Source organism: Quercus robur, chromosome 5 (genome assembly GCF_932294415.1).
Source record: "Quercus robur chromosome 5, dhQueRobu3.1, whole genome shotgun sequence".
NCBI classification, from domain to species: Eukaryota; Viridiplantae; Streptophyta; class Magnoliopsida; order Fagales; family Fagaceae; genus Quercus; species Quercus robur.
Window position 1 is genome coordinate 13955697 of NC_065538.1, and position 18761 is coordinate 13974457.

The 18761-nt window shown below is 33.0% G+C and overlaps 1 protein-coding gene and 1 pseudogene across 2 annotated transcripts; one reads left to right on the top strand and one right to left on the bottom strand.

Annotated features, from left to right (window-relative positions):
* Positions 1–2390: 2390 nt before the first annotated feature.
* Positions 2391–3928, top strand: LOC126727842 (jacalin-related lectin 19-like; annotated as a pseudogene).
* A 2979-nt stretch (positions 3929–6907) lies between these two features.
* Positions 6908–12961, bottom strand: LOC126725216 (F-box/FBD/LRR-repeat protein At3g52680-like). Of its 2 annotated transcripts, none has more exons than XM_050429789.1 (4): positions 12763–12961; positions 10985–12224; positions 10635–10847; positions 6908–7352 (listed from the first exon to the last, which is right to left on the bottom strand). In XM_050429789.1, the coding sequence occupies exons 2-4, from the start codon at positions 12173–12175 to the stop codon at positions 7149–7151; spliced, it is 1608 nt and encodes a 535-aa protein (XP_050285746.1). In that variant the 5' UTR covers positions 12176–12224; positions 12763–12961; the 3' UTR covers positions 6908–7148. The 2 variants fall into 2 exon arrangements, with proteins under 2 accessions (XP_050285746.1, XP_050285747.1); XM_050429790.1 differs by having other exon boundaries at positions 10985–11604; positions 12763–12959.
* Positions 12962–18761: the final 5800 nt, after the last annotated feature.

Genomic DNA, 18761 nt, shown 5'->3' on the forward strand with positions numbered 1-18761 from the left:
AAGTTTCAGTGACTCAAAAACTCTTCATTTTTTTCCCTTTCTTTTTTCTCATTTATGGGTTGTTTGAAGGTAAGATTGAACCCAATGTTATCTGGTGACCCTTTCAGCCATAGCAGCCAGGATAATTTCTTTTCTTTGACCATTTACTCATCGCTTTGATTTCTTTAATATTATTTTACAAGAATTTGAACCCCTTTCTAAAAAAAAAAAAAAAAAAAAAAAAAAAAACCCTTTCTAAAAGAATGCTTAATTGATAACCTCGATCTTTTTTTCTTTTCTTTTTTTCAATCCCATCTAAATCAATTACATCCTTGTCATATGTAAAATTAGTTTTTTTTTTATCCTAAATTTTGCTCAAACACCATATTTTATTACAATAAAAGTCAAATTCCATGAAAATAAAAATACCTGTTAAGGGCCATTTGTGAGAGCCCAGACAGACAGAAAGAAAGCCCAATAATAAGGGCAACAAGGAATTGACAAAATAGATAGCAAAAAACCATTAGGTCCAAGCGGCAAGAATAATGGATCACAGACCCAACAAATAAACAAATGGGTCTTGAAGAGGCAAGTGGGCTCAAAGAAGTTCGAAAAGAAAGAAATAGCATCCCATGGGCAGTGTATGAGGTAGAAAAGCGAGAAAGGACTGCCACAGGCCCAGTGTAATGTAAACTAAGGAAGTAAGGGGTTTATGGCAAACCCATAAACCTTAAGGATGAGAATAAGGTTATTGGGTCAGGGTGCCCAATGAAGTTAGTAAAAAACCCATGAGAGTGCGGAATTAACAAATGGGCCGAGGAAGCCCAAAGAAAGCAAACGGGCCGTGGATGCCCAAAGGGACGCAGGAGCCCATAAGTAAAAGCAGAACAGTGGCAATGTCAAGCCACTGAGAGAAGGAATAAACGGCTGGCCCAAAAGAGGCCTAATAGGATTGAGTTATTACGGCAGAAATAACAGTACAACATTGCAAGAAATAAAGAAAACCAAGAGTGGGCCAAAGAAATGTAAGGCCCATCATTAGACAAAGTCCAGCTCTTAAATGGAGCGGGAAAACAAAGAAAAGCTCACATAAGAGGTCAAAAAACACGGATGGCGAGCCTCCAGATCACGGCAAACGCATGAGCAGCAGACAGATTTTTGGACATATTTGAAAGGAAAGCACGCGCAAGGCCTAAGCACCACTAGTCTGTACCTAGGCAATATGGGACGTGGTGGGGCATGGGCCAGAGGTAAAAGGTAAAGGGGGTATGGTTTAGTGGTGGGGAGAGGAGAAATGACCTATTTTGCGACTCCTGCCCAAGTCCTTTTAGGAGGTACGTCCTACTGGGATGACAGACCACCCAAAAGAGGCAAGGTTGAGGGAGGAACCGTTAGGTGCATGCCTTGAGAGAAAGAGAGAGAAAGCATTTATGCCGTGGCAGGAAAGAGTGCTACGGTGGACTGAGGAATGTAACAAACCTGCCTTTGTCTAGCAAGGGTGAATGTCACACACCTTTGGTGATCGGCAAATACGCCCAGACCAAACAAAGGCGGTTAAGGGGTAAAGTGGTAAAAAACTGGCCATGGCAGGCACTATAAAAGGACCCTTGCCGTGCCCTCAAAAAAGCATCAAAAAACAGAGTGTATTCACGGAGTAAAAAGAAAGCAGAGTAAAAAGAAAGCAAAGAAAGAAAAGAAAAAGATAAGAGAGAAAACAGAGGAAAGAAGAGAGGAAATTGAGGAAAAAAGAGAGATAATACAATGGGCATACACCAGTAGGTCCATTTCCCTCTCTCCCCCTTCAAATCCTACTCTCTTCCAAAACGTAACAAGGATTCCTTTTGGGCAATAACCATTCAGGTTCAACTCCCTCAAACTCATTAATCCCCACGGCAAGATCTTTTCCTGGGAGATTATTTGCATTGAGAGGAGGCATTCTCCCCTCTTTAGTTTTGCTTCGGCGGACCAAACTTAAAACTTGATTCTATGCCCATTCTTAATTAGTTCATATTATTTTCTTTCTCCTTTACTTTCTCTGTAAATGACATTATCACGACTGTAATCACGTTTCATAAGTAAGGATTACTTGGCCATTTTTATTAAATAGTCAAAGTACTCTATTTTGCTATTATTATTATATCTGTCTGTCGTAATTCATCTAAAACAGTTCTGCTTGCCGTAAGCCTACTCCTGGCAGACAAGGCATAGTTTGTGCACAAATCGGCCCAAGTTGAGTTACAATTGGACCGACCCCAACTCCCTTACTCAGAAACATTCGAGCCCATTACCGCAGGAGGCAGCCCAGCCCAGCCCAACGCACAATATGCAAAAAAGGCCCCTACAATACCTAAATAAGTTTACTTCCCATACTACTAAAACAAAATGCAAGATACAGATATTTCAAATAAAAGATGAGCCAGGTATTGATTTTTTCTATACAAGATCTTATAGATTTTTTAAGGAATACTCTATTATGGAATTCTTAAAATTTTACCCCTTCATCTTGAAACAAGTATTTGTTTAAATTTTGATACTACTCCATCTGTTTCATAATAGATGAATATGATATCTAAAATTAAAACTACATGATCCTAGTCCAATTTTTCCTTTATGTTTATATCCTTCAAACATTAATATTTGGACGTGTGTGGATTAAATGTTGTATAATATGAATTTCATGTTTTTGAATATAGGAAGGTGGGATAGATCGTTCAAATGGAAAAAAGAAAAGTATAATATTGCTGGGACCGTGGGGTGGAAATGGTGGGACCAATTGGGATGATGGGACCTATCATGGGGTAAGAGAAATCACAATTGTTTATGACCGTTGCATTGACTCAATTCGTGTAGTGTATGATAAGAATGGCAAATCAATCCCAGCAGAAAAGCATGGAGGTCTTGGAGGCAATCGAACGGCTGAGGTTAGCTCAATTTTTAGTTTTCTATTCTGCCCGCACTTAAATTCATTTCCCTATTTTAGTTTTTCCCCTAAAATTAGAAATTTTTCTTAGATCCCATGATGATGGATTTTTTTTTTTTTTTTAATTGGAAATTAGCTATTGATCTTTAAATGAGCCTGATTCAAGTATTCAACTAATGGATTATATTCTTCAAAGTTTCTGAGTAATTCTTCCATAGATTTTTTTTTATTTTTGATAATTCATTGATAGATGAGTGGTATAAATTTTGTCATATGATCAATAATTTGTTTAAATGTCAATAACATGGAAAAATCTAAAATATTTATTTATCAATGAATAGTCCAAATTTTAAATTGAGATTTTCACCTAGCTCTCACTTCTCCTTTGCTTGAACGATTATTTAGCTTGGGCAAAAATCAAATCTTTGATAAAACGAATTATGCAAATTTGATTTCCCTCACTTCAACAATGGATTCTTAATCACTTTCAATTTCTAATATTACAACCTACGTATATTTTTCAACATTTGTAACATATGATTCTACGAACATTTATATTTTGTCCTTCAACCACCAAACAAATTATAGAAAAGAAAGTAAGGAACCATATTTTCCAATTTCAAAAACAATACTATATATTTTTTGTAATGTATTCCAGATTAAGCTGCAATACCCAGAGGAGTTCCTAGTCACTGTGAGTGGCCACTATTGTCCTGTAGTGCATGGTGGCAGCCCAGTTATTCGATCACTCACATTCAGGAGCAAATAAAAGGACCTTTGGGCCATTTGGAATCGAAGAAGGAACCCCATTTACTTTCTCAATGGATGAGGGCTTAATTGTGGGCTTCAATGGAAGAAGTGATTGGTACCTAGATGCAATTGGGTTTCGTTTATCTCGTGTCCAAACAACAAAACTCTTCCAAAGGGTTCAGAAAAGTCTTAGAAAGCTCACAAGCACTGCTTCAAAATCTTCAGCCCCCAAGGATGGTGAAATCAGATCTCAGACTTAAAATGCTGGTGTAGCATTGACAGCTCTTTATGGTAGTGTGAACTATATTATATGTTATATACTTAAGCTAAAGGTTACAACCTAGTGTATCAAACACTTGCATTTTCATTGCTTTATTATGAGAAATGTTAATGAATTCTCTTAAGGCAAGAGTTTGAGAATTGTTTTTAGAAACATTTTATAGGAAAATAATAAAGCAATTAATTTTATTAACAGTTTTTTATATTTCACATAAAAATTATGTCAAAACTTTCCTATTATAATTTATTAACAATTGTCCTCCTCATATAGTGTATCTTTACCATGGATAACAAGTTATTATCCAAAATAAAATAGCTATCATTTTATTTATTATCACCAACTTGAGATCCCAATCAAGTTGGGTTATGTGTAAATATAATGGATTGAACCCAACCTATGGTTAAAAAATAGATTCATTTTTTTAAGAGAAATGTAAATAGATTCTTAGCATAGTAAAATAGTTCTTTATGCTAAATTAACGATTGTGCTCTAATACTATGTTAAATTACTGATTATTCCTAAAGTTAAAGTAATTAGGACATAGTAAATTTAATTATTTAACAACATACTAACACTCTATTGTATATACAAAGATTTTTTTTTTTTAATTTTTTTTATAGTGCAACCAAAAAATCATCTGAAAGCAACATAGAACAATGTTTTAGGACAATGTTCCCCTACCCCCTCAATATTTAGAGCAGCCAAGTAATGTTCAGTTATCATAGTTCATAGAGATCTTGAAATTGAAATCATTTGCACGATGAAGATTTTAAAGGGTGTGCAGCAATCAGCAAACAGAGTTGGTCAATCATGGGTTAATTTAAAATTATGTTCTTTCGAACTTTATTTGTGACTATAGACATTAATGGAAAAGATTTTACCTTTGGGCTTGGGCCACACAACTTGTATGAAAGCTATAATTCATCAAAAAAGAGTCGTAGGAAAGCTATAAAGATAGACTTCCTAAAGAGTCCTTCAAAGCAGCAATTGATTTTGGTTATCAAAAGGAGAGTCCTAATCCAATGCTCTTTCCTATAGAGATCATTGTGTCAACAATTGTATTTTATGTGCTTATAAAAGTTGGTTGTGCTAATGTTGTCCTTGTGTGCTTATGGAAGATTGGTTAATGAGATCGATGAGATCATAGACTCAAGAGAGGAGCAACCACAGAAAGGGACAAAACACACTCTAACCCCATTATGAAATATGCATGCGAAGAACTCAAATCCCTTGTAGGTACCCTAAGCGACTAAGCTCTACTACATACTAATGATTGAAGATCAACATTTAATTTTAATTTGAACATATTAAAAGTTCTAAAAAGGAAATTTGTATATGTAATAATGCATTTTTTCATTGATCTTTTGATATCTAATTGTAAGTGACAGTTTTTGAATTTAAGTGTAACAACCATATTTAGAAAGAAAGTATCTCATGGGTCTATCCTATACAACATCTCTCATTGTCATGTGGAACCTACATGTTAGTGAGAGAGATATTGTATATGATGGGCTTATATGAAAATTTTTCATTTGGGACTTTTTTTTTTTTTTTTCCTGAGAATTTTTTAATTGAATAAACATCTATCTTGTTCAACCCCACCTCCTGATTTCTACCTGACAAGCAAAAATGACTACTGATTTCTGTGAATGCACACCTTTAGTGAGCAAATAGGTTTCAATTGAGACAACTCATTTACAAAACTTTCCAATGCACAACTTACGTTTATTGGAAGATTAACTACTCTTGAACACCAGTTTTTTTTAATCAAGCGAGATGAGAAGCGTTACTTTTTACAACCTCAAGCCAGGCTAAGTACTCTAGGCATGGAAATAAATGGTATACTTCCATTCAGAAGCCAAAATCAGTGGAAAATTGGATTGAGAACATGGTAATTTACCAAGAAATAAATAAAAGATTAGTTTAACTCAATTAATCAGAACCAACAAGTTTAGAACACCATACAAGTTGCTACATGTCTAGAGTCATCGTACTGCAAAACAACCAGACAGCCAAACATTCACGAATTAGACCCACATATCAGCCAAATTATCATGTATTATCATATATTAGGCTAAGACCTAGAATTAGTCTCAACACCCCCTACCCTTTTGTTCTTCTTGCATTTCCTTTAGCACCCATATGATCCCCACAAGCCGTAACTAAGTTACAAAAGCTAAATTTAACATTTTCACCAACTTAGGCATAGAATCCAGTTCACCAACATAACTTTTGGTCTTTTTAGATATCACAAAGAAGACCTATCAAACTTTACACCCCAAAAACTCTTGGTTGCATTTCCTAGTCACACAAACACGTGTGCGTATATATATTCGTTGGTTAATAATATATCACCTAAAACAAAGAACACTCATAATAGAGCAACATGGATTCCTTCCAAATCTTGTACCTGTTCAAGTGCGGAAACATGAGAGTACATCAAAGCTAAGCTCCCAACAATCGGATGGTGGAAAATTCTCAAGCTATCCTGAGACATTCATTCTTGTTTTGGCAATTAATGAGGAACAAATTAGGCAATCCAGACTGTATATAAGCTGAATTGGGGTTATACAAGTGATCATTCAAATTGTGTATTCTACAAAAAAAAGAAAAAAAAAAGAAAAAAAAAAGAGTCTAGAATGTAGAGCACACTTGGGTGCTCTTTCATTAGAAGACTTTGGAAATAAGGAATTTGTTTGTGTGGGAAGAGATTATTGATTAAGATGAAAAACCAGAGGAAGGAAAATTTCTAAGGCTCTATTTAGTAGGGAGGAAGGAAAAGTGTGAGAATGGCAATGTAGGGAGGATATAAGTAGGAGGAAGGAAAAAAAAAAATTCATGTTTTCTTTCATGTTTATTTGGTAGAAGGGCATACTTCATTCTAAAATTCCAAAAGCAGTAGACTGTTACTTAAAGAATATCAAATAGTTTAACTCTATCGTAATAGCTTTACTGCCAGACACGAAACAATCCATCCCTTAAAAATAAATTCGAAGACAATTATCTAGTGAAAAAAAGAAACTACAAGATATTGCTGGTTGGTAAATGTTCAAAGTAAACTTACAAAACATTCACTTTTGCAGAATTCATTAACTGAAAGATTCTACAATTTAAGAGTCACATCTATGAGACCTTTCAAGATTTCTGCATTCTCTGAAAGATACCTCTCTAAGATCCTTGTATGTGCATATCATCTCAAGTTCAAAATTTGGATAACTTTCAAGCAATACCACCAACATGGAACTGGAAGTCCTCCAAGGTTTTTGCATTTTCAGAAAAATACTTGTACAGAAGCTCTTCATCTCCGTATCCTTTAAGGCTATCAATCTTGACAGTCTTCAAGCAATGCCGCCAACATGGAAATGGTAGAAATTTGCAACAACTTGGATTCTCCCCTTTATAAATAGGCTTCTCATATGATAACTGAAATAGAAGAAACCCGTTAGCAACATGAAAATCTCAGTTAACACACCATCTTAGCCTCCTAATTATCTCATAACAAAATAAGACACAAAAATTAAGGGAATAAATAGCAAGGAACCAGTCTACTCAAGTCCGAAAAGAGAAAAAGTCATTAAATCAAAATCAAATTATTGTAGTAGTAGCAATCATTGTGTTTTGCAAAAAAAATTTCATTAATCATAACTTTTAGCATCAGTCAAGGCTATATATGGACCCAACAAAAGTTCTCTCTCTCTGGCTTGGTATGTTACACCCACCTAGTAGAGTGGTAGGTCTTAAACCAATAATATCACATCACCTTATTCTTACAAGTTAGTAAGGTGTCTTTTGAGCTAGAGGTTGGCATGGACCCACAAATGACCAAACCACACAAGCTATAAATTAGATATCATTGAAATACTAGAATTCTCAGAAACTACAGAAGCAGTTACACAATAGTAGATAAAATGTGAAATGTAAAGCCATTCAAGAAAGTAAATAAAATTACTGAAGTCAAATTCCTACAATTATATTTTGCTTCAGATATAAGCTAGTAGATATTTCATAAAGAAGATTATTATTATTATTTGTTTGGGATTATAAATTCCAAGTACTTCTTACTTGATATAGTTGATCCTTTGATTAAACAAAATCAGGGCACTCAAAATTTGGTAAAAAATTAATCCCATTGAGAAAATTTTCCAAAAGAATTACAAGTATTGAACCAAACAAAAAAACACATCCCTTATTCTTTTAATATGATTATCAACATTAAAAGGTAATGATTTGACTCTAGCAATGCAATTATGTTTCTAGTATTTGCTGTCGAGATCCATCATTTTTGCTCTCTGTAGAATCCACTGATGAGAGATTTAGCAAAGGCACAACTCTCTCAAGAACATTACTCAGCTGCTGAATTGGGAGATTTACTCCTATGCAGCAACATGAAGATTATGAACACTACATTGGTAAGTCCCCTCCCCTCTTCACAATAGAGGTGCAGATGGAGAATTTTCCTAATACCACTGTTTGTTTGGAAATTATTTTTCTATTAGAATAAGCAATTCTTCCATACTGTACAAACCTTTAACAATGATCCAACCATGGTAAAAACTGAATTGAGGATCTCATCAACTACTAAAGAAGGGAATTATTCTATTGCTTTTCAGACCCAAAAAAAAAAAAAAAGAACCTTAATAACTTTCACAAAGTCAACCTATTTGGCTTGAGGATCATGAAGATTTCATGATCAAGGTAGGTAGTTGAAGTTTAATGGAGGAACCTTTTCTTAATGCTATTGCTCATGTCATGCCAACAATAGTATCTGATTCTTTGAGACCTAGAATATAAAAATCACTATGATATACAGGGTTGGAACTGGAACATGATACGACAACTAGCTTGAAAAGGGGAAAGAAGGGGGTAAGCTTTCATCTACTTTTCAAACTTGTTCAATTTTTATTAGAATGTAATCAAGAAGATATAAGTTACAATCTTCATATTTAAAGCATCAATTACTAGAAGCATTATGATTCATATAAGATTTTGATATTATTTTCTTCTTTCCTTTTGAAAATAGTGAAATAAAGAAAGAGGTGGAAAGTTTAGAATATCAAAGTGGTTACACAATCAAAGATGAATGTGACATGTACAACCACTAAAGAAAGAGTAATAATTGAAGTTTTGTTCTTACAATCATATTTTGCTTCGGATATAAACTAGCATAAAGTTTGTAATCTAAATTACATATTTTTCTCTGCAATAATAAAACACAGATTACTTCTTATTTAATATGGTCGATCCTTTGACCAAACAAAGAACAAGCCACAAAAATTCATTAGACAAATCACGTTGACAAAATTTCTCCACTAAGAATAACAATTACTAGACATAAAACAAAAACTCACCTACTTCCCTTTAATATGAACATAAAGTCATAGACTATTAGATTTCTAGTATTTGCTATCAAGATCCATCTTTCTTGCTTTCTGAACAATCCTCCAATGTGAGATTTAGCAAGGGAAAAAAATGCTTATGAGGACTCCATTTGTAAGCCCTCTCCTCCCCTCTTTCCAATTGAGATCGACATAAAAAAGTTTTCTAGTACCAAAGTTTGTTTGGAAATTAAATTTCAATTGAATTAAGCAATTCTTTCCTTCTATACAAACCTTTAACTGTGGATGAAAGACACAATTGAGGATAATGACCTATTGAGGAAATGCATTACTCTACCACTTATGTAACTATAAACTAAATAAACCTGAGAAAGTGCATTACCCCAAAATAGTAAAAATAATAGGGGTCCGCTGGTTAGTCCCTTCCCCTTTTCACCCACAGAGGTGGTGATAGCAAGTTTGCTTATCCTAGGCCTATCAATATTCCGGGCAGTTCTAAGTGCTTAATGGAATGAAAGAAAAATGTAAGAGACCAAGTCAATAGAGGGAGGCAATAGCCCTCCCAAAGCTAGACTGATTGGCTTGAGGATCATGAAGAATTCAGAACAGGAACCTTTTCCTTAGTGCTATTGTCCATGACATGGCAGCAAAAGCATCTGATTCCGTGCTACCTAGAATGCAGATTACTATGATATGCAGAGCAAGAACTTTTTTTTTTTTTTTGGGGGGGGGGGTTGTTAAGCTTACAGCTTACATACAAGTGTACAACATTTTATCATTGTTTTAATTTCCATTACAACATAATCAGTAAGATTTAAGTGAAAACCTTCAAATCAAAAGGCATGGATGTGCTATAAACTTTATGATCTATATAAGACTCCTTTCACTTTGGAAAGTGTAAACAAAGAAAATTTGCATCAGCAATCTTATTGTAATAGAGCGAGGGGATCCTTATCATGGTTCACTAACTCCTATCATAGTACATAGTTGCCTAATTTTGATTTAATGAAAACTTCAAAATTCAATAAAAACCAAAATGTTCCAGTAATTGATGCTACTTTAAAACAATAAAGAGGACATATAGCATACACAGTGTGCATCAGATACCAAAATGATTATAAGGAATTCCCAAAAACATTAACTACTCCAGAAATCTTATTACTACAGTCTAACAAGTAATAACTAATATATCCACCACATCAAAAGCAACCTCAGGATAGCATGAGATAAAGAAACATATAACAAGAATGGTTTCTACAATATTAAGTTTGTTTGAAAAACTAAAGCACTATTTAGCAACCTCATTAGCCACTAGTGAAAACATAAAGAGTAAGACTGAAGATTATAAGAAATAACTAAATGTTAATACCTCAAAGGTTAATTTGTCAAAATCGGGATCTGACTTGTGCCTGTTTGATTCAATTACTAACAATTCTGGAAGAGGAGAAATCCAAAGAAAGCTGTCTAGAAGTTCACTGATTTCGTATCCTGTAAACGGTGGACATATTATAAGCTTCAAATGCTTGACATTATATAATGGTGATGACAGGGTTACTCTCAATTCTTCTGGAATAATCACATCCTTTACAAAGAAATTAAACAAAAGAACTAATTAGAGTTTATATATATACATATATATATAAAGATAAAAAATGAAATGAAAGAAATCAATGAACAAGATAATCAAATAAGGAAACAAATAAATAAAAGCAGAAATACCTGATCATAAAAAATTTTCAATTTAAAAACTTTTGAATTTCTCATCTTTGAAAGGAATTCAATCTTCTCAGCATCCCAAGTACCATAGCGAGGCCACAGCGTGTACTCAGCTTCCAACAAACCCAAAGCATTCAATGAAAAGGATATTGCAGTTTTACCCCAATATGAGAGTCTACATAGTTTAGGGTTATCAATCATGAGTTCAACCAGATTGGCACATAAAACCAATTTCAATGATTTGAGATGATGATGACTTGAAATATTTATTCTTTCGAGCTTAGAGCACGATAATAGATGTAAGTTCTCGAGGAGTGGAAGTCCAGAAAGATGTTCCTCAAGCCACTTCTCTGTTACATTTGGTGTACCTAGACTTAAATTTTTTAGATTTTTAAAAGGAAGCAGGTTGAGATTGCATTGTAACTTCCACTCAATTATATATAGAGAATGAAGATTTGATGCTTCCAACTCAAGCCTCTCCATGTCAAAATTGTTTCCTACAATAATTTCCTTGACTGTAGGAACACTGAAAAACTTTATACTTCTGATCCCCCTACAACCTTCAATTCCCATGTATTCTATCACAGGACACCCAACAATTAGATTCTGAATACTTTGATCATCTGCATAAACGTTAGATAATGAGAATCTTTTCAGTGATGGTAAGTTAATGTCACCTTCACCGCAGGTTGACACCAACTTACACATATGTAGAGTCAACACACACAAGGATTTTGCAACCAAAACACTGTGAGGCAAGCGATAAGGTATACTAGACGATCCAAACGAAAGAGCTAGCTCTTCAACCTCACTCTCAAGCACCAAGTTAATCCAGCAGTCAACACGAGACATCGATTTTTCATGAAGCAAGTTGTCAAAAAGGTTAAAAGTCTTTATACGAAGACTCTGGTTTCGGCGGTTTTGTAGAGTTTTTACCACAAATGTATAAAAGTGGCCTTTCTTTCTTATGACATCAGGCTTATTCTTGTTTTCTGGAAGCCAGGTATCGGGGTCATTGAAGACTTGAATAAATTGCAGGATCGGGAATGTAGTTATTACGTGTTTCCAAGTCTTGGACATTAGTGTAGTTTGAAAAACTTGTTTGCAGGGAAGGAATGAAAGGATGTGATGCAGAACATGGTCAGGCAATTCAGATATACGGTCAACTACATCATCATCAACTTTGTGATCCATAATAAGGTTTGAAAACTTTGTTCAATCAGTGTTCTTTCACAACCTGTAACTATATAAGGAGCCAGGACTTAGAGAATATAAACAAATTTTTTTTTTTAACTCCAAATAAACATTCATTTAGCATTAACAAACCATCAACAAAAACAAATTCACAAAATCTTTGTTTTTTAATACATTAAAATGCATTAGCAAACACTCATTACACACGGCAGACAAGCCTCAACAACTAATTAAAACACACTAACAGGCAAGCAGCGTATACAATCAGCTCAAAAAAAAAAAAAAAAAAAAAAATAGAATAGAATACAGACAAAATTTAACATTGTCAAACTATTTTTTTATTTTTTAAATTACTTTCACTTTATTAAAGAGAGAACTCTACCCCTCTCTCATATTTTCGGTAGGTGTAGCCTGTAGAGAGTTCTCTCATCTCTCTGCCTCTTTTTTCTACTTCTCTTTCACAACTCAGATTATCAACCAACAAAAATTTAGCAATTTTTTGCACTAGAGATTCAGACATGAGAGAGAGATAAGAAATTCATATTCCCATAATAAGAAAAAAGAAGAAGAGAGATTAGATATTATACCAAATTTGGGGGCAGTGGACTGATGGTAGTGTGGTGTTGATCTATTTCTTGCTTCTGCTATTGCTGCCGCTGCCGCTGCCCAGCCCTTCCCACTCCCAGGTCCCACTAAGAAACTTTGTTCGGTCAGTGTTTTTCACAGCCTGTAACTATATATAAGGAAGGACCCTTCGTACAAGTCCTTTTTCTACAAAGAGTAGGAAAAAGATTAGGCTTAAACAAAATAAAAAACTCAATAAATGTGAAAAAGTTTTGCTGCATATTTGCATGAATTATATATCATTATTAAAATTCAAAGTATTAAAAAATAACTCCCACACTAATATATAATTAAATATTATATAAGAGACATATGTATTTGTAGGTAATTATTTTTATGCCTTTTTTTTAGTGAATTTTGATAATTGAGACTAATATTTTGTCTTCACAAGTCCTAGGAAATTTAGTTGTAGGCCTTATACACTTATTGAAGCCCAATTCTTCTTGTCGGATAAAGAGTCTATTCACCAAAACCCACTGGACAAATCGCACGAACCCTAAAAGAAACCTGAGCTTTACACAAGCTAAACTTAAGCCATTTATTCTGGCCCAATTTCTCAATGGTTCACTATTCCCTAGCACAAAACCAATTGGACATAAGCCTTAAACTTTATCAAAATTATAGCAAAAAATTTAAATTCCATGAAAATTACAACAATGCCCTCATCCGCCAGATTTATTTATATATATATATATATATATATATTTTAGTGTGGAAGGAGTAATTTTACGATGTTTTGTATTGGATTTAGACACCAGTCAAAAGGGGTAATTAACTTTTTTGACCAAGTTAATTATTAGATTAATTATGCAAAGCTTTAGTTAATCAAGTAAACATCAATATCATTCATAGCAGAATATAAATATGACACAAGATATGATGATAAAAGAAAACCAATGAAATGAACCAGTTTTATAGTAAAAAAAAAACCTAGGGGGGTATTTGACCTTATTAATCCTAAGGTGAACAAATCTACCATCAAATAGAAGCTTATAGACTGAGTAACCATATTCTTAATTAGTAAACTTAACTATAGTTACCAAATTGAGGTTTGAGATCTACTGACGTGTCTGATATTGATATGCTCCTAACATAAATCTCCAATCCACGACTTCAAGATCACCACTTGAAGGTTTTCTCCAACATAAACTTCTAGTTCACAACTTTGGGTCCGGCTCCTCTCCAATTTAGTGTCTCATGTTTTCTCCTGTTTTTAAACAGATGAATGACACGTGGCGTCTATAAAATCTAATGGTAAAAACAAGGCTACATCAAATTATCATTTATTTCTCTTTTACCCCACTCTTTAGCAGTAACCCCCTACACCGAATCTGAGAAACTCACACAAACAAAGTTGCAAGAGAGAATGGGCTGAGAAATTGCAGAAGAACAACAAAGGCTTCTTGTGTATTTGTATGTGTGAACTAAATGCTAAATGTTAATTGCTAGTTGTGGTTGTGTGTGTTTAACTGGTTCGAATCTGCACTTGTTGGTTTGTTCATCTTTTTTGTTGGGATTTGGTTGATTTCAGACTTGGTAGTTTGATACTGAGCTCTCTCTTGCCATTTCTACGGTGGATTTTTGTCATGGGTCTGGTTTGAATTGAAATGAAATGGATTTTCACCCTTTTGTTTCTTTATTTTTAGAATCAATATAATTTTTTCTTTGTTTTTGCTTATGGGTTCTCTTCCTCTCTTGAGGCTCTATTTATGCTTATGGATTCTTAGATCCGGTGATATTTCCGGCATGATTTCTGACGGGTCCTTATCATCCACTGCTAAGTGCAATGGGGTGTGAACAATAGATTTATTGCTGAAGAGTGTTGGTAAAATAGAAATAATGATGCTGTGATATGGCCTTATATCTTACCATTAGATTTTGTAGATGCCACATGTCGTTTATCTGTTTAAAAACAGGAGAAAACATGAGACACTAAAACGGGAGAGGAGTCGTCCCCCACAACTTTAAGATCACTCTTGAAGGTTTAGATCCAACATATTTTATGACTAGTATGAGACAGTAACTTCTACAATATCAAATCTTGAGTTTCTTCAAAAAAAAAATATTACTAATAGAAGGTATGAGAAAGGTTTGGATATAAAAACCCTAGATACAAAATAGGAGTACTACTTCAAAAAAATATTACAAGACATGTTTTGCTCATGGATTGCAAACATAATTAAAACCACACTTTGGGTGCACAGTAAATGCGCATCCCTCTTTTCATATGAATAATTTAATTAGTGAGACATACTAGATCACACATTTATTGTGCTTTAAACTCCCGTCCAAGGGGTGCATTGTGCAACTAAATATCTTTAGAGTAATGCTATAGACACAAACTATTTTACAATATTTTTACAAACTGCTGATAACTTGATGTGGCTTTAGTAATTTTCAAATAATTATTAGTAAACATAAATGTGATGTTATTAGTGGACTTATAATAGAACTAATAAGAATTTTTCACATCAATAGTTTGTAGAAATATTATAAAATAGTTTGTGACTGTAGCATTACTCATATCTTTAAACCACTATATGCAATATTTGGGGAATAATAAAATTACGGGTTATAGAATACATATTGATTGAACAATGTACTTGCAATTTTCTTAATGTTTATGGCATTCACATGGTTTCTAATTACTCTATATTGCTCCTAAAAAGAAAAAAAAATTTACTCCATATTAATGTGCATCATAAATTCAAAGTTGAATTTTGATTAATTAGCTTACATTAATGTGTTCTTTTAATTATTTATGTTGTACTATGTTGCACCCATAACGTGATGATCATTTCACAAGTACAAATTTCTTATGGGAGGGAGGGTAAGGGCCGGAGTTCAAGTCTTTAGGAGTGAGCTTCACATACATTTACATTTAGATTAAAACCCATTTTTCTCTCCCCTATATGTGTTTATTTCTATTAAAAAAAAAAAAAAAAAAAGCCATGGGAATTCATTGAAAAATCTTTCTCTTAACTTTTTTTTATTTATATTTTAAAAAGGTCACCACGTGCCTTCCCCTTCCCTTAGTACATGGCTAAACTTTACAGGTCAAGAAGTCACGTGTTTGTTAGAACTAAAGTTTGGAGTGCTGGGCCCATGTCCTTTTTTTTTTGGGTAACTAGCTCATTGGTGACAACGAGGGCCCAGGATAGGATAGTGCTGATGGGTATGGTTCCCCAAGTCTTCCAAAAGGAGGCCTAAATGGCCAAATTGTGAGCCGAACCTAATGGATACTTGAATCATTATTAGCAGTGAAAGACGGCCCGTGTCCTTCTCTCTGTGTGGTTTTTTCTCTTTCGCATTAGTAATTTTTTGTTTTTGTTTTTGTTTTTGTTATTGGGGGGAGGTTGAACTTGGACATTCCATTGAAACATTAGAAAATATTGGTTAAAATACAAACTCTTGGCATATTCCAGACAATTTTGATATTAAAATGAAGTAAATGTATAAATCTATATACAAGCTTGATGTGTGACTCTTTAAAATTAAATCTTTAACGACGGTATATGCATATGTACTTTAGTTTGGACGTACACTGTATGTCGTTATATTAAATAATGATATAGAATGTATTTGTAACAAAAGGCAAAATACTATTATTTTTTCTTAATAATTCAATAATGGGAAAAGGAAAGATTTGAACCCCTAGAAATCTTTGTTGAAAATGTCAAAATTTTCAATTAAGTTAAAAGACTCTTGGGAAATATTTAAATAATTTGACTTATTTAGTATTAAAAAAATCATTTGATTTGTGAGGTGTCTAAATTTTTTAACATTAATTAAAAAAGTCTATTTTTAAAAGGGGAAAAAAATCCTGATTTGTGTGGTGTCTAAAATTTTAAACATTAATTAAAAAACAGTCTATTTTAAAAAGGGAAAAAAATTCCAAAACTTAGCTATTAATATATTATTCACGGATTATTTAAAACCAAGAATAAAAAAGAAAATTCTATAAAAAAATGAAAATGAAAATGAAAGGAATTATCGATCAAAAACTTTATTGATATTCCCTCCAAAAAAAAAAAAACTTTATTGATAAATCTACATCATAAATGTCAAGTGAAACTAATATGATGTTAATTAATATGACAAATATATAAAAAATATCACATCTGTCACGTACAAAAAGTAGAGGTTGATCACAGAAACTGAAAATGTTACCTATGTTAATTAATTTTTTGATTGAGATATTTATTAATGAAGGATTTAAAAGATGAAAATAGATTGATGCTCACAAATTAAATAATGAAAACATATACTTCCTTTCTAAATTTTTCACTACAAGAAAAACGAGCTATTGTGGCAGGTGCAAAAACTATTGCTATATGTCGCCTATTGCGGCATTCTATATGCCCGCCGCAATAGTTCTAATATTTTGCAACGTCCTACAGCGGCGGGTCTTTATAAAGACCTGTTTTAGCGACATTAAGCTTAGATATAGCGGTAGGTCAATGACCCGCCACAATATGTACTCCTTTTTGCGGCGGGTTGGACCGCCGCAATAGACCTATAAATTTCCCCGCCCTAAAATTTCCCTCTATTTTTTTCGTCTTCCCATTTAAAGATCAAATAATAAATTACACCCGATTGACATGAAAATTGGCATGCATGTTAAGAACATATAGAAAATGTGATCCAACGGTTGTATTTTTAAAATATGAATTCAACAATAAGTTATTGGTTGGTGTAACATTTTTTAGAGTTACATCAAGTGTAACTTGAACCCAACGCTATATTTCTTAATTCGATGTAAATTTTGACAAATCTACCGTTAGATTATATTATTTTCATATATTTTTCATGCATACAAAATTTCAAGGTGATCAAAGATTAATAGTCATGTCATCAATCAATTATTTAAATTCAAGTTTTTGTAATTTAAAATAACGCATAAAAGATGAGTTTAAAGATCAAATGGTAAAGTACACCTGATTGGCATGAAAATTGGCATGCATGTTAAGAACAAATAGAAAATGTGATCCAACAGTTGGATTTTCAAAATATGAATTCAACAATAAGTTATTGATTGGTGTAACATTTTTTAGAGTTACATCAAGTGTAACTTGAACCCAACGCTATATTTCTTAATTCGATGTGAATTTTGACAAATCTACCATTAGATTACATTATTTTCATATATTTTTCAAGCATACAAAATTTCAAGGTGATAAAAAATTAATAGTCATGTCATCAATCAATTGTTTAAATTCAAGTTTTTGTAATTTAAAATAACGCATAAAAGATGAGTTTAAAGATCAAATGGTAAATTACACTTGATTGGCATGAAAATTGGCATGCATGTTAAGAACATATGGAAAATGTGATCCAACAGTTGGATTTTCAAAATTTGAATTCAACAATAAGTTATTGGTTGGTGTAACATTTTTTAGAGTTACATCAAGTGTAACTTGACCCCAACGCTATATTTCTTAATTCGATGTGAATTTTGACAAATCTACCGTTAGATTACATTATCTTCATATATTTTTTATGTATACAAAATTTCAAGGTGATCAAAGATTAATAGTTATGTCATCAATCAATTGTTTAAATTCAAGTTTTTGTAATTTAAAATAACGCATAAAAGATGAGTTTAAAGATCAAATGGTAAATTACACCCAATTAGCATGAAAATTGGCATGCATGTTAAGAACATATAGAAAATGTGATCCAACGGTTGGATTTTTAAAATTTGAATTCAACAATAAGTTATTGGTTGATGTAACATTTTTTAGAGTTACATCAAGTGTAACTTGAACCCAACGCTATATTTCTTAATTCGATGTGAATTTTGACAAATCTACTATTAGATTACATTATCTTCATAAATTTTTCATGCATACAAAATTTCAAAGTGATCAAAAATTAATAGTCATGCCATCAATCAATTGTTTAAATTCAAGTTTTTGTAATTTAAAATAACGCATAAAAGATGAGTTTAAAGATCAAATGG